Here is a 14,094-nt window from a genome sequence, read left to right on the forward strand (position 1 = left end):
TGGATTACCAGAGGTTGAGGAGCGAGCTCACAGACGTACGGGGGAGCAGTGCTGCCGGAGTTCATCAGAGCGCCTCTCCAGCACCTCTGCAAAAAGCCAAAACAAACAGCGGACAATTTTAACTAGTGGGGACTTTAACAGCGGCCGCTCCGGCACCTAAAACATTAGCACTGCAAAAGTATATAAAATGATGAGCAGCATTGATAAGGTAGACAGTCAGAACCTTTTTCCCAGGATGAAATGATCAAATATTAGACGGCATAGCTTGAAAGTGAGAAGGAGATGTGAGGAGCAAGTTTTGTTTTACACAGATGACAAATTCTGAAACACTGCCAGGGGTGGTGGTGGAGGAGGCAGATACGATAGTGGCATTTAAGAGACTTTGGATAGGCAGATGGATATGCAGGGGATGGAGGGATATGGTTTATGTGGAAGTCGATAAGAGTTGGTCTTGGCACTATGTTTGGCACAAACATTGTGGGCTAAACAACCTGTTCCTGTACTGCACTGCTCTACGATCTACTAATGTTAAAATATGAACCATGTTAATAAAATATGCAGCAACTTTTCTGACAAGCCAGTATTTTGATTTCTAGAACAAAAACCGAGAATGCAGAAAATACTCAGCAGGTCAGGCTGCATCAGCGGAAGAGAAAGAGTCAACATTTCAGGGTCAAAAGTCTTAGAACGTAGAACGGTACTGCACAGGAACAGGCTCTACAGGACGGACGATGACAGCGATGTCAACATTTGAAACATGGATGATGGACATGAAAGAAGAAGAAGAAGCTGGATACTATATGCACATGAAGTACTGAACATAGTACTCCATCTGGTGGGTGCAAAAAGAACTGTCAAAACGTATTTAATAATCTTTAGAAAGATGAGGAGGAATCTCTTTAGTCAGAGGGTGGTGAATCTGTGGAATTAATTGCCACAGACGGCTGTGGAGGCCAAGTCAATGGGTATTTTTAAAGTGGAGATTGATAGGCTCTTGATTAGTATGGGTGTTGGCCCCATAGCAGAAGCGTCCATGTCGCGGGGCTGGAAACTGGACGTGCCCTGAGCTAATTCTGCTACCACCATCATCTATTGCAACAAGTGGTGGCTCCCACTGAGTGTCGCCGGAAGCTTGGGCCCTTTTCAGGACGGACGATGACAGCGATGTAACATTTGAAACATGGATGATGGAGACGAAAGAAGAAGCAGTGTGGACGTCAGAGGTTATGGGGAGAAGGCAGGAGAATGGGGTTGAGAGAGAATGATAGATTAGCTCTGATTGAATGGCAGAATAGAACGGCCCAATTCTGCTACTATGACATGAAATAAAATATATATTATCACAAAACCACCTGAAAACGGGATCAAAAACAGCCTGGTGCAAAAGGAAACAGTCAAGATAGAAAGTCTACCATTAGAAATTAAGTAGTTTAACAGAATGGGCGATAAGATGGAAGATGATGCGATGTATAATGTGGGTAAGTGAGAATAGTTTATTTTATGCTCCAGATTCCTGCATCTTCAGTCCCTTGTGAAGTGGGGAGGGAGGGGGGGTACATTTGGCAAACTGTGTGCCTATAATTGTTTGGACAAAATACCACACACAAAAGCAACTGGTGATAGATACAAAATGCTTGAGTAACTCAGCAGGACAGGCAGCATCTCTGGATAGAAGGAATGGGTGACCATCTGCCTGTCCAAATCCACCCCCCCTCCCCCTCCTGTATTACCTGCCACATTTTCTCGTGCCTTCCCTTTTTCAAGATTTCTTCTCCATCCCTCCTAGAAACATAGAAAATAGGTGCAGGAGTAGGCCATTCGGCCCTTCGAGCCTGCACCGCCATTCAATATGATCATGGCTGATCATCCAATTCAGTATCCTGTACCTGCCTTATCTCCATACCCCTTGATCCCTTTAGCCACAAGGACCACATCTAACTCCCTCTTAAATATAGCTAATGAACTGGCCTCAACTACCCTCTGTGGCAGAGAATTCCACAGATTCACCACTCTCTGGGTGAAAAAAAACGTTCTCATCTCGGTCCTAAAAGACTTCCCCCTTATCCTTAAACTGTGACCCCTTGTTCTGGACTTCCCCAACAGCGGGAACAATCTTCCTGCATCTAGCTTGTCGAACCCCTTAAGAATGTCTCCTCCAATGTGTGAAGAAGGGTCTCGACCCGAAGCGTCACCTGTTCTCCAGAGAATGCACCTGACCCCATGAGTTACTCCGGCACTTTTTGCGTCTTTTTTTGTTGTAAACCAACACCTGCATTTCCTCGTTTCTATGATAAGCTAAGAAACTAAAACAACTTTCCAATGTAGAAGGAACATCTTTTAAATTCTTTTAAAGAAAACGATTAACAGAGCACCCAATTACTGTACCTCAACCTCAAACCAGAGAATTTATCCACAGATATGTCAGCATTTGTAGCTCGTGAGGTTCCTGGCCTTTCGTTAGTGCTTATTGTCGCAGGAAGGTTCCAATGAGTCACGTTGGGGGGTTTGTTCTGAAGAAGTTGTGGCCGCTTAGTCCCAGCAGGTGTTTGACACCTCTCTGTCCACAAAATTAAGAAACACATTTCACAAATTCTTGCTTATAAAGTAGTTGCTATTTAATGTATTTTGAACTGGACTATACTCAAGTCGAAAGGACCCTTTATAATGCTAACATTTTAGATTAGTCTTGAGTCCGCGCCGACCAGCGATCACCTGCACACTAGTTCCATCCTACACACTAGGGGCAATTTACAGAAGCTAATCAGCCTACAAACCTGCACACCTTTGGAGTGTGGGAGGAAACCGGAGCACCTGGAGAAAACTCACATGGTAACATGGAGAACGTACAAACTCAGTGCAGACAACACCCGTAATCAGAATTGAATTTGGGTCTCTGGCGCTGTGAGGCAGCAGCTCTACCGCTGTGCCACTCTGCAAAATACACAAGGGAGGGGGGGGGCAACTCAGCCAGTCAGGCAGCAGATGGGTGCACCCTTCTTCAGACTCGACCCGAAACGTCACCCATTCCTTCTCTCCAGAGATGCTGCCTGTCCCGCTGAGTTACACCAGCTTTTTGTGTCGATAAACAGGTTTATTTGGTTTAATAACGTTAGTTTATAAAGATGATTAACTGACCCTGAAAGATGGGTCTCTGCACCAAAACAGAAATTGCTGGAAATATTCAGCAGCTCATAGAATACAGAATAGTACAGGCCCTTCAGCCCAGTGTCTGTGCCGAGCATGATACCAAGTTAAACTAACCTCTGCCTGCACACGATCCATTTCCCTCCATTCGGTTGTATCTGTGAAAGCCATCTCCCACGGATGCCGTCTGACCTGCTGAGCAATTCCCAATATTTTCTGTCTTTGTTTTAATTTCTAGCTTCTGCAATTTTGTTTTATTTTGAAAAGTTGTTTTCCTAACCGTTCCTGAAGGGGTTTAATCCATGCTCCATAACCATAGGCTCTATAACCAAACAACATCGGCACGGTGACACAGCAGTAGAGCTGCTGCGTCACAGCGCCAGAGACCCAGGTTCAATCCTGACTACAGGTGCTTATCTGTACGGAGTTTGAACATTCTCCCCGTGACCTGCGTGGATTTCCTCCAAGATCTTCGGTTTCCTCCCACACTCCAAAGACGAGCACGTTTGTAGGTTAATTGGCTTGCTATAAATGTAAAATTATCCCTAGTGTGTGTAGGGTAGTGTTAATGTGTGGGGATCGCTGGTCGGTGCAGACTTGGTAGGCTGTTTCCGCACTGTATCTCTAAACTAAACTATATCAAGCAAGCTGATCAGCCTTCAAAAGTCTCATTGCCACATATTTGTATGTAAACATGTTCAATAACCGAGCAGCAATTGATTTATTACCTGGTGGTGTTTTTGTACGTTCTGGGGTTTTATGCAGCTTGCTTTTCAACACATTACATTTCGGACTAGACGACGACCTAGATTGATCTTGCCGAGATTGACTTTTCGTTGTGTTTTGTGAAGAAAATTTCCCTTTACCTGTTTTAGCACATGGTGGAAACAAAAAGTTTAGGAAACTAAAAATGATTATTGGTACGAGGGAAGAAAAGCAAGATCAGACCAAACGCAAACTATTTTTCTGCTATATAAGTTAATGAGTGACAGGAGCAGAATTAGGCCATTCGGCCCATCGAGTCTACTCTGCCATTCGACTATGGCTGATCTATCTCTCCCTCCCAACCCCATTCTCCTGCCTTCTCTCCATAACCCCTGACACCCGTGCTAATCAAGAGTCTGTCAATCTCTATGTCCAATCTCCAATGATGAAGCCAAACAAATTTAATTGAGACACAAAAGTTAGCAGGTGCAGGGTCCGAAGTAAAAATAAATTCCAGTTGGAGGAATTTGAGACCACAGAAAAATGCAGATGCCAATTTTCCAAAAGGGACAAAGAATTGGAGGAGCTGAGGGACACAAAGTGCTCGAGGTATTCGCGACACAAAAGAGACATAGAGTCTTGGAGGAATTCGAGACACATGCTGCCTGACCTGCTGAGTTCCTCCAGCAGCTTGCTTCTTGCAAAGAAATGTTGTTGTCGGGAACAGAGTGCATGGTGAAGGTTGTAAATACTACACAGACGTCCACATGAAAGGTATAAGATTGAACACCAAATAAATATCAGAAGAAAAAAATATTGGTGCGATTACTGGAAAGGTAAATTAAAGATACAAAGTCCATCACACAGACCAGGCTCCCCACCATTGTAGATGTAACTACATTTAAAACTGAGGTGAGAAGAAACGTTTTCACCCAGAGTTGTGAATTTGTGGAATTCTCTGCCACAGAAGGCAGTGGAGGCCAATTCACTGGATGAATTTAAAAGAGAGTTAAATAGAGCTCCAGGGACTAGCGGAATCAAGGGATATGGGGAGAAGGCAGGCACAGGTTACTGATTGTGGAGGATCAGCCATGATCACAATGAATGGCGGTGCTGGCTCGAAGGGCTGAATGGCCTCCTTCTGCACTATTCTCTAACTGTTTCTAACTGAATGGGTCAGGCTGCATCAGTGGAGGATTATGGATAAGCGTAATTTTGAGATAGGATCGTCTGAAGAAGGGTTCCAACCCAAAACGTGGCCTATTTACGTACTACCCACCCTATTCTATGTGTGACTGCCACCCGTCTTGGACATGAGCAGACACTGTGTTTTACCAAGTTACTGCACACGATAGATACCAGCACCAGACGTATTGTTCACTAAACACAAACTATGGACAATTACAGATCAGAAGCAAATTGATTGATTAAAGTTTACAGCAATGGAAACAGGCCCTTTGGCCCATCGAGTCCACACCGACCATCGATCACTTGATCACACTAGTTCTCTGTTATCTCACTTTCTCATCCACTCCCTACGCTCTATGACAATTTAGAGGCCATTTATCCTTTAGTTTAGATTTTAGTTTAGAGATAGTGTGGAAACAGGCCCTTCGGCCCACTGAGTCCACGCTGATCAACGATCACCCGTACACTAGTTCCATCCTACACACTAGGGACAATTTACAAAAGCCAACTAACATACAAACTTGCACGTCTTTGGAGTGTGGGAGGAAACTGGAGCACCCGAGGAAAACCCACGGGATCATAGGGAGAACGTACAATGTCCGTACAGACAGCGCCCACAGTCAGGATCAAACCTGGATCTCTGGCCCTATCAAGTAACAACTCTACCACTGTGCCGTCCTAATCTGCAAGTCTTTGGGATATGGGAGGAAACTGGAGTTCCCTTTGGAAACCTACAGGGAAAACATGCAAACTCTAGCAATATTAGTTTCCAGCCAAAAAATAATAAAATCATCTTTAAAACATCGCCCAATGAGTACTGTGAACCAGTAAGTCATGAGAAAATAAACAAATTTCCAGAACCCAGGGGCCACAGTTTAAGAATAAGGGGTAGGCCATTTGGAACGGAGATGAGGAAAAACATCTTCACCCAGAGAGTTGTGAATCTGTGGAAATTCTGCCACAGAAGGCAGTGGAGGCCAATTCTCTGGATGCTTTCAAGAGAGAGAGAGTTAGATAGAGCTCTTAAAGATAGCGGAGTCCAGGGATATGGGGAGAATGCAGGAACGTGGTACTGATTATGGATGATTAGCCATGATCACAGTGAATGGTGGTGCTGGACCTATTTTCTATTGTCTAAATTCCTTGCATGAAAGCATACCAATGCCTAGAATAAAGGTGCATTGAATGTCTGCAGACAGTTATAACACATGGTGAAGCTCCCTCTACATGAAGCACTCACTAAATCAGACTGCTTCCCTCAGCTCTCACCAGGAGGTTAATCCATACCCAGTGCCTTCAGCCTGTTATGAGGTATGTCTTTTGCAGAACCGCCAGTGGAATTCGGCCCATCTGCAACTTTGGTCAATTTCTGCTGTAATCTTTCCATCTGCTCCTTCATCCGTTCAAGTTCCTCTGTGGAGATAAAGGATGCAGGACGAAGAATTAAAGGTCACACAAGCTTAGAGTGGGATTTGATCTGCAAAAATGTTGGAACGTCTGCTCTCATCTGCCCCGCCTCTCAGGAAATAATAATGCGTTGGTAAATGGAGACACCTGGAACTGCAAATGCTGGACTCTAGAGCAAAGCACAAAGTGCTGGAGGAACTCAGAGTGTTAGGCAGCATCTGTGGAGGGAAATGGATAGACAACGTTTCAGCTCGGGACCCTTCCTTCAAATCCTTCCTTATTATTAACAAAATCCAGTCCTGACCCGAAACGCCATCGGTTCATTTCCCTCCACAGATGCTGCCTGGACCTTGTGGTGGCACGGTGGCACAGCGGGTAGAGCTGCTGCCTCACAGCGCCAGAGACGGTTCAATCCTGACTACGGGTGCTGCCTGTACGGAGTTTGTACGTTCTCCCCGTGACCTGCGTGGGTTTTCTCCGGGTGCACCGGTTTCCTCCCACGCTCCAAAGACGCACATATTCATAGGTTAACTGGCTTCTGTAAACAAAGTGTAAATTGTCCCGTGTGCAAGGTGGTTCTAGTGTTCGGGGGATCGCTGATTGGCGCAGATTCAGTGGGCCGAGGGGGCCGTCTCCACACTGTATCTCTGAAGTCTAACGACCCCCCTGAGTTCCTCCAGAACTTTGCATCTTGCTCAAGATTCCAGCATCTGCAGTTCCTTGTGCCTCCATGGGTGCCTGATGGCCAGTATGGACACGGATGACAGAAGGGCCTTCAATGCTACATAGTTCTTTCACAGCAAGCTCACAAGATCATGGCTGATCTTTAGACGTTAAACTTCAGATTCAGCACGGGACACAGGACCTTCAGCCCGCCGAGTCCACGCCGACCAGCGATCCCCGCACACTAACACTATCCTACACACACCAGGGACAATTTACAATTTTACTGAAGGCAATTAACCTACAAACCTGTACATCCTTGGAGCGTGGGAGGAAACCTGAGCACCCGAGGAAAACCCACGAGGTCACGGGGAGAACGTACTAACTCCGTACAGACAGCACCCGAGGTGTAAAAAATACCGCGAGGAATTGATCGGGTTAACGCACAGTTTCTTGTCCAGAGTACGGGAATCGAGGACCAGAAGACATAGGTATAAGGTGAGGAGGGAAAGATTTAATGGGAACTTGAGGGGTAACTTTTTTTACACAAAGAGTGATGAGTGTACGGAACGAGCTGCAGGAGGAGGTAGTCGAGGCAAGTACTATTGCAACAGTTGGACAGGTACATAGATAGGATAGGTATGGAGGGATATCAGTCAAAATCAGGCAGGTGGGACTAGTGTAGATGGGGCATGTTGGTCGGTGTGGGCAAGTTGGGCTGAAGGGCCTGTTTCCTATGACTCTCGGTAACTTGGTTACTCTCAGTGTCAGAACTGGTCAGTTCTGCTGTAGGTCACCCGTTGAAATATTGGAAAAAAAAGACACAAAATGCTGGAGTAACTCAGCGGGTCAGGCAGCATCTGTGGAGAACATGGATAGGTGACGTTTCACAGAGTGTTGGAGTAACTCAGCGGGTCAGGCAGCATCTCGGGAGAACATGGATAGGTGACGTATCAAGTCAGGACGCATCTTCAGATGAAACGCAAGGAACTAAAGATGGTGGTTTACAAAAGAAGTCACAAAGGGCTGGAGTAAGTTTGAAGAAGTGGCCTAATCCAAAACATCGCCAACCATGTTCTCCAGAGATGCTGCCTGACCCGCTGAGTTACTCCAGCACTCTGTGATTTACCCAGTCTCATCGTGACATCTGCCTGTGTAATACAGTCTTGGCATTTCACTGATAAACAGCAAGATATAATAATAGACTATTAAATATGAAAGTACCTTCAAGTTCTAGCTTTGACTTTGTTGATGTCTTCTGATTAGGAATTGGAGCTGGTCGTTCTGGTATTTCTGGTGCATCCATTTTACTCCTCTCCTCCCCGTCCTCTTCCTCCTCCAAGTCGTCCACATCGCCAAAGAGAGCACTGATTTCCTTGGCCTGCACATCACCCTCTTCCTCCTTGTCAAACAGATCATCCCACTCGTCAGCCTCGTCCTCCAGCGATCTCTCCACGCCTTGTTCTTCCCGCCGCCCTCCTGCATCATCAGCCGCCGTCTCCTCCTCCTCTTTCTCTTCCTCTTCCAAAAGCGATGCTAATAAATCCAGGTCATCGTTGTCTGTCAACAATGAGAACAGCGCCCATCAGAATGCATCGTGTCACTACCTACAAACCAGACGAGACTCCTCACCATTGTAGATGTAGCCCAGTCCATCACACACACCACACTCCCCACCACTGACTCCATCTACACTTCACGCTGCCTCGGGAAAGCAGCCGACACGATCAAAGACTTGTCCCACCATGCTCATTCCTTCTTCTCCCCGCTCCCGTCCGGCAGAAGGTGCAGAAGCTTGAAAGCGCGCACCACCAGACTTAGGAACAGCTTCTTCCCCTCTGTTATCAGGCTTCTGAACGGCCCTTCCATAAGCTGGGGTACTGTCCGATTCACCTCTACCCCATTGCGGACATTGGACTTTGTCTGTGGAACTTATGCACTACAATGCTGAGAACTATATTCTGCACTCTGTATCTTCCCCTTTGCTCTACCTGTTGTACTTGAGTTTGGCTTGATTGTATTTATGTTTCGTATTATCTGATCTGATTGGATATCATGCAGACAAAGCTTTCTACTGCACCTCGGTTCACGTGACAAGAATAAACCTAAATCTACACTAAACCCAAATAATCCTCAAACCATAAAGATTTTGGTAAATGTATTACATTTATTTTAAAAGAACCAAACATATTTTCAATACTAGAAAGCAAATGAAATTTTCTTACCTTCCATGGTGTAACAATATGATTAATGATTCTTCAGAAAATGTCTTGTGCTGAAAAATATGATTGTAACATTATCAATAAAACCAAACGTTGAATAAACTGAGCTATTCTACGTTTACATTTCCAACCATTTACTGTGTTTAGAACAAGTTCTCTCATTAGATAAATCCATAAATAACTGAATTTACTCTCTGCCAATTGCACACTGAAGATACAGACTATCTGAAATTTCATGTGGTTATTTTTTCCTCCATTTTTCTCTTCCTTCCTCAGCAATGTTTTGTGTCTTTTTATCCTTCTATCTTTCTCTCTCTCTCTCTGATCCTTCTCAGTACATTCATTATATGTATTTGAGGTACATGTACATGTATATAAAAGACAGAGTCTTTCACCCAGAGTAGGGGTATCAAGAACCAGAGGACATGGGTTTGAGGTGAGAGGAGAAAGATTTAGTAGGAACTGGAGGGACAACTTTTTCACAGAGGGTGGTGGGTATGCGGAACGAGCTGCCAGAGGAGGTAGTTGAGGCACGTACTCTCACAACATTTAAAAGACATTTGGACAGTTACATGGATAGGAAATGTTTAGTGTTATGGGCAAATGCAGACAGATGGGACTGGTGTCAATGGGGCCTCTTGGTCGGGATGGACGAGTTGAACCAAAGGACCTGTTTCCATGTTGTAGGAAACATGGAAAATGTTCCCATGTTTCTCATCCACCCCCACACACTAGGGGGGCAAGGGATAAATCTACAGAGGACCAATTCAACTACAAACCAGGACGTCTTTGGGATGCGGGAGGAAACCGGAGGAAGCCATTGCGGTCACAGACAGCACCCGAGGTCAGGATCGAACCAGGATCTCTGGCGCTGTGAGGCAGCGACTCTATCCGCTGCACCGCTCCGTCTTGTCACATCTGTCCATGTTTGAATATTGACCTACCTTTCTATGTGTAGGCATGGCTGTTACATTTACTAAACAATTGTCAATAGAACGGAACCAAAAACACCCCCCCATCAGATCCCACTCTGTGAGGGACAGCACCATCCAGAGCCCTTTCCCACCCCCTTCTCCCTTCCCACCACACCCTCACTCCCACCTTCTCTCATTTATTCATCCTCTCCCTCTACCTATCTCCCTCTCTCCACTGTGTCCCTCCACCACACTCACTCTCCCCTTCCCTCCCTCTTCCCTATCTATCCTTGTCTATCCCCCTTTCTCTCCCTCCCCCTTTTCCCTCTCCATCTCACCTCCCTCCTTTCTCTCTCCCTCTCCAATCCTTATCTCCCTCCCTCCCTCCCTCCCTCCCACTCTCTCTCTCCCCGTCCTTCCCTTCCTCTCTCCCACACCCTCCCTTCCTTCCCATGCCTCCTTCCATCAATGTTTCTCCCCCCCCTCCCCTCGTTAACCCGTGTCTCTCCCTCTTCCCCATCCCCTCTCGCCCCCTCCATCCTCCCCCTCTCTCTCCCCGTCTCAACCCCCCCCCTCTCTCTGTCGTCGTCCCCATGTCTCTGTCCCTCTTGTGTCCCCCCCACCCGTGTCTCTCCCGTCCCCCCCCCCTAATCTCCTGCCCTCTGATGTCTCTCTCACCCCCCCCCAAGCCCCCTGTCCTCCACCCCCCCCCCTCTTTCTTCCCCTTGTCTCTGCCCGCACACCTCTACATGCCCCCCCTCTCCGTCTCTCTCTCTCTCTCTCTCTCTCTCTCTCTCTCTCTCTCTCTCTCTCTCTCTCTCTCTCTCTCTCTCTCTCTCTCTCTCTCTCTCTCTCTCTCTCTCTCTCTCTCTCTCTCTCTCTCTCTCTCTCTCTCTCTCTCTCTCTCTCTCTCTCTCTCTCTCTCTTTCTCCTTCTTTCTCTCACCTCCAATCTCTCTCTCTCCAATTTGGCGCCAACCCGCGCCAGGACCCCGCTGCCCGCTGCCCGCTGCCCGCCTGACGCCACAGCCCCGGGGAGCGGGGGGGGGGGGGGAGACTCGGCCTCTCCACCGCCGCCTCCGCCGCCGCCGCCGCCGGGCAGCGAAACAAAGGGCCAGGAAAAAAATCCGAAGGGGGATAAAACCCCCCAACTTGATCGGGAGCGGGGAGTTGTTGGAATTCTCCCCTTGTTGCCGGCACACGGCGGGGCATCCGAGCCGAGGTCCTCACAGCCCCCCCCCCCCCCCCCCTCCCCTCTGCAATAACCTGAGGGCGGCAGCGAGGGGGCGCTGTGGGCGGCGCGGTGGTCGAGGGTTCGATCCTGACCACAGGCACTGCTGGTTGCAAGCTGCCCCATGTTGACATTTTGGGTTTAGGAGCAAGGAGGTTTCTCTGGTTTCACACCGCACTGTTGTGGACAAGGGTATCTTGCATGAAAGTAAGCATGCAATCACAATCTGGTTTGGGAACAGCTCTGCCCAGGACAGGAAGGCCCTGCGGAGAGTAGTGCGTTCGGCTGAACGCACCATGGGAACTACACTCGCCCCCCTGCAGGACCTATACATCAGGAGGTGCAGATCCAGAGCCAGCATCATTATGGGGGACCCCTACCACCCCAGCAACGGACTGTTCCAGCTGCTACGGTCAGGCAAACGCCTCCGCTGTCACGCTGTGAAAACAGAGAGGATGAGACGGAGTTTCTTCCCACAGGCCATCAGGACTGTTAACTCTCATATCACCAGGGACTCATTTAATTTACTGTCTTCATTTATTTTTTGTGTTACATTTTTTTTTTCTATTCTGTTTTGTAGTTTAGCACAATCCGCAGGCGTTACCACTTTCATTTCACTGCACATCTTGTATGTGACAAATAAACTTGACTTGACTTGATGCAGGTGCAGCAGGCAGTGAAGAGAGCTAATGGCATGTTGGCCTTCATTGCAGGAGGATTTAAGTTTAGGAGCAAGGAGGGCCCACTGCAGTTGGACAGGGAGGGCCCTGGTGACACCGCACCTGGAGTATTGTGTGCAATTTTGGTCTCCTAATTTAAGGAAGGATATATAGTCTCATAATTTAAGGAAAACATTTGGTCTCCTAATTTGAGGAAGGTCTGAAGAAAGGTCTCGACCCGAAACGTCACCCATTCCCTTTTCTCCAGAGATGCTGTCTGTCCTGCTAAGTTACTCCAGTGTTTTGTGTCTATCTTTCGAGGAAGGACATTCTTGTTATTGAGGGAGTGCAGCGTAGGTTCACCAGGTTAATTCCCAGGATGGTAGGACTGACATATGATGAAAGAATGGATTGACTGGGCTTATATTCACTGGGATTTAGAATGAGAGGGGATCGTATATAAACATATACAATTCTTAAGGGATTGGACAGGCTAGATGCAGGAAAAATGTTCCCCATGTTGGCCGAGTCCAGAACCAGGGGTCACAGTTTAAGAATAAGGGGTAGGCCATTTAGGACTGAGATGAGAACATTTATTTTCACCCAGACTATTGTGGGTTGAAGAGTGTGCATTTAAAAAATCTAATTGATCTCTAAACAAAACTCAATAACGTCTCATTAACCCCTCTACAACATATATTCCAGTTGCCAAACACTAACTCCTCCTTCCTAGACATGCCTGGAAGCGTGGGGTTGGCATAAGAGAGGAGATGGTGTGAGATGGATCAAGATCCTTCATCAGTCCGTAGAAGGGTTGCAACCCCAAACTAGCCAATAATATAAAGGAGGATAGTAAAAGCTTTTTTTAGGTATGTGAAGAGGAAAAAAATAGTCAAGTCAAATGTGGGTCCCTTGAAGTCAGAAGCAGGGGAATTTATTATGGGGAACAAGGAAATGGCAGACGAGTTAAACCGGTACTTTAGATCTGTCTTCACTAAGGAAGATACAAACAACCTCCCAGATGTTCTAGTGGCCAGAGATCCTAGGGTGACGAAGGAACTGCAGGAAATCCACATTAGGCAGGAAATGGTGTTGGGTAGACTGATGGGACTGAAGGCTGATAAATCCCCAGGGCCTGATGGTCTGCATCCCAGAGTACTTAAGGAGGTGGCTCTAGAAATTGTGGACGCATTGGTGATCATTTTCCAATGTTCTATAGATTCAGGATCAGCTCCTGTGGATTGGAGGGTAGCTAATGTTATCCCACTTTTTAAGAAAGGAGGGAGAGAAAACAGGAAATTATGGACCAGTTAGTCTGACATCAGTGGTGGGGAAGATGCTGGAGTCAATTATTAAAAGACGAAATTGCGGAGCATTTGGATAGCAGTAACAGGATCGTTCTGAGTCAGCATGGATTTACGAAGGGGAAATCATGCTTGACTAATCTTCTGGAATTTTTTGAGGATGTAACTAGGAAAATTGGCAGGGGAGAGCCGGTGGATGTGGTGTACCTCGATTTTCAGAAAACCTTCGACAAGGTCCCACATAGATTAGTTGGCAAAATTAGAGCACATGGCATTGGGGGTAGGGTACTGACATGGTTAGAAAATTGGTTGGCAGACAGAAAGCAAAGAGTGGGGATAAATGGATCCCTTTCAGAATGGCAGGCAGTGACTAGTAGGGCACCACAAAGCTCGATGCTGGGACCGCAGCTATTTACAATATACATTCATGACTTGGATGAAGGGATTAAAAGTACCATTAGCAAATTTGCAGATGATACAAAGCTGGGTGGTAGTGTGAACTGTGAGGAAGATGCTATGAGGTTGCAGGGTGACTTGGACAGGTTGTGTGAGTTGGCGGATGCATGGCAGATGCAGTTTAATGTGGATAAGTGAGGTTAATGAGGTTATCCACTTTGGTGGTAAGAATAGGAAGGCAGATTATTATCTGAATGGTGTC

The 14,094-nt window shown here is 46.8% G+C and overlaps 1 protein-coding gene across 4 annotated transcripts in view; it reads right to left on the reverse strand.

Moving 5' to 3' along the window:
• The window catches only part of mcm10 (minichromosome maintenance 10 replication initiation factor), a 54,404-nt gene extending 43,130 nt beyond the window's left edge, over positions 1 to 11,274 (reverse strand). For 3 of the 4 annotated variants that reach the window (XM_078420099.1, XM_078420100.1, XM_078420097.1), the window contains exons 1-6: positions 11,189 to 11,274; positions 9,333 to 9,382; positions 8,332 to 8,667; positions 6,325 to 6,450; positions 3,873 to 4,010; positions 2,386 to 2,557 (exon numbers count right to left, since the gene is read on the reverse strand). In XM_078420099.1, the coding sequence (XP_078276225.1) occupies positions 2,386 to 2,557; positions 3,873 to 4,010; positions 6,325 to 6,450; positions 8,332 to 8,667; positions 9,333 to 9,339 (779 nt within the window). In that variant the 5' untranslated portion in view covers positions 9,340 to 9,382; positions 11,189 to 11,274. Of the gene's footprint in view, positions 1 to 2,385; positions 2,558 to 3,872; positions 4,011 to 6,324; positions 6,451 to 8,331; positions 8,668 to 9,332; positions 9,383 to 10,108; positions 10,247 to 11,188 lie in introns of those variants that run through there. The other variant, XM_078420098.1, reaches the window with a different exon arrangement.
• Positions 11,275 to 14,094: the final 2,820 nt, after the last annotated feature.

This window comes from Rhinoraja longicauda, chromosome 23, assembly GCF_053455715.1.
Source record: "Rhinoraja longicauda isolate Sanriku21f chromosome 23, sRhiLon1.1, whole genome shotgun sequence".
Lineage (NCBI taxonomy): Eukaryota > Metazoa > Chordata > Chondrichthyes > Rajiformes > Arhynchobatidae > Rhinoraja > Rhinoraja longicauda.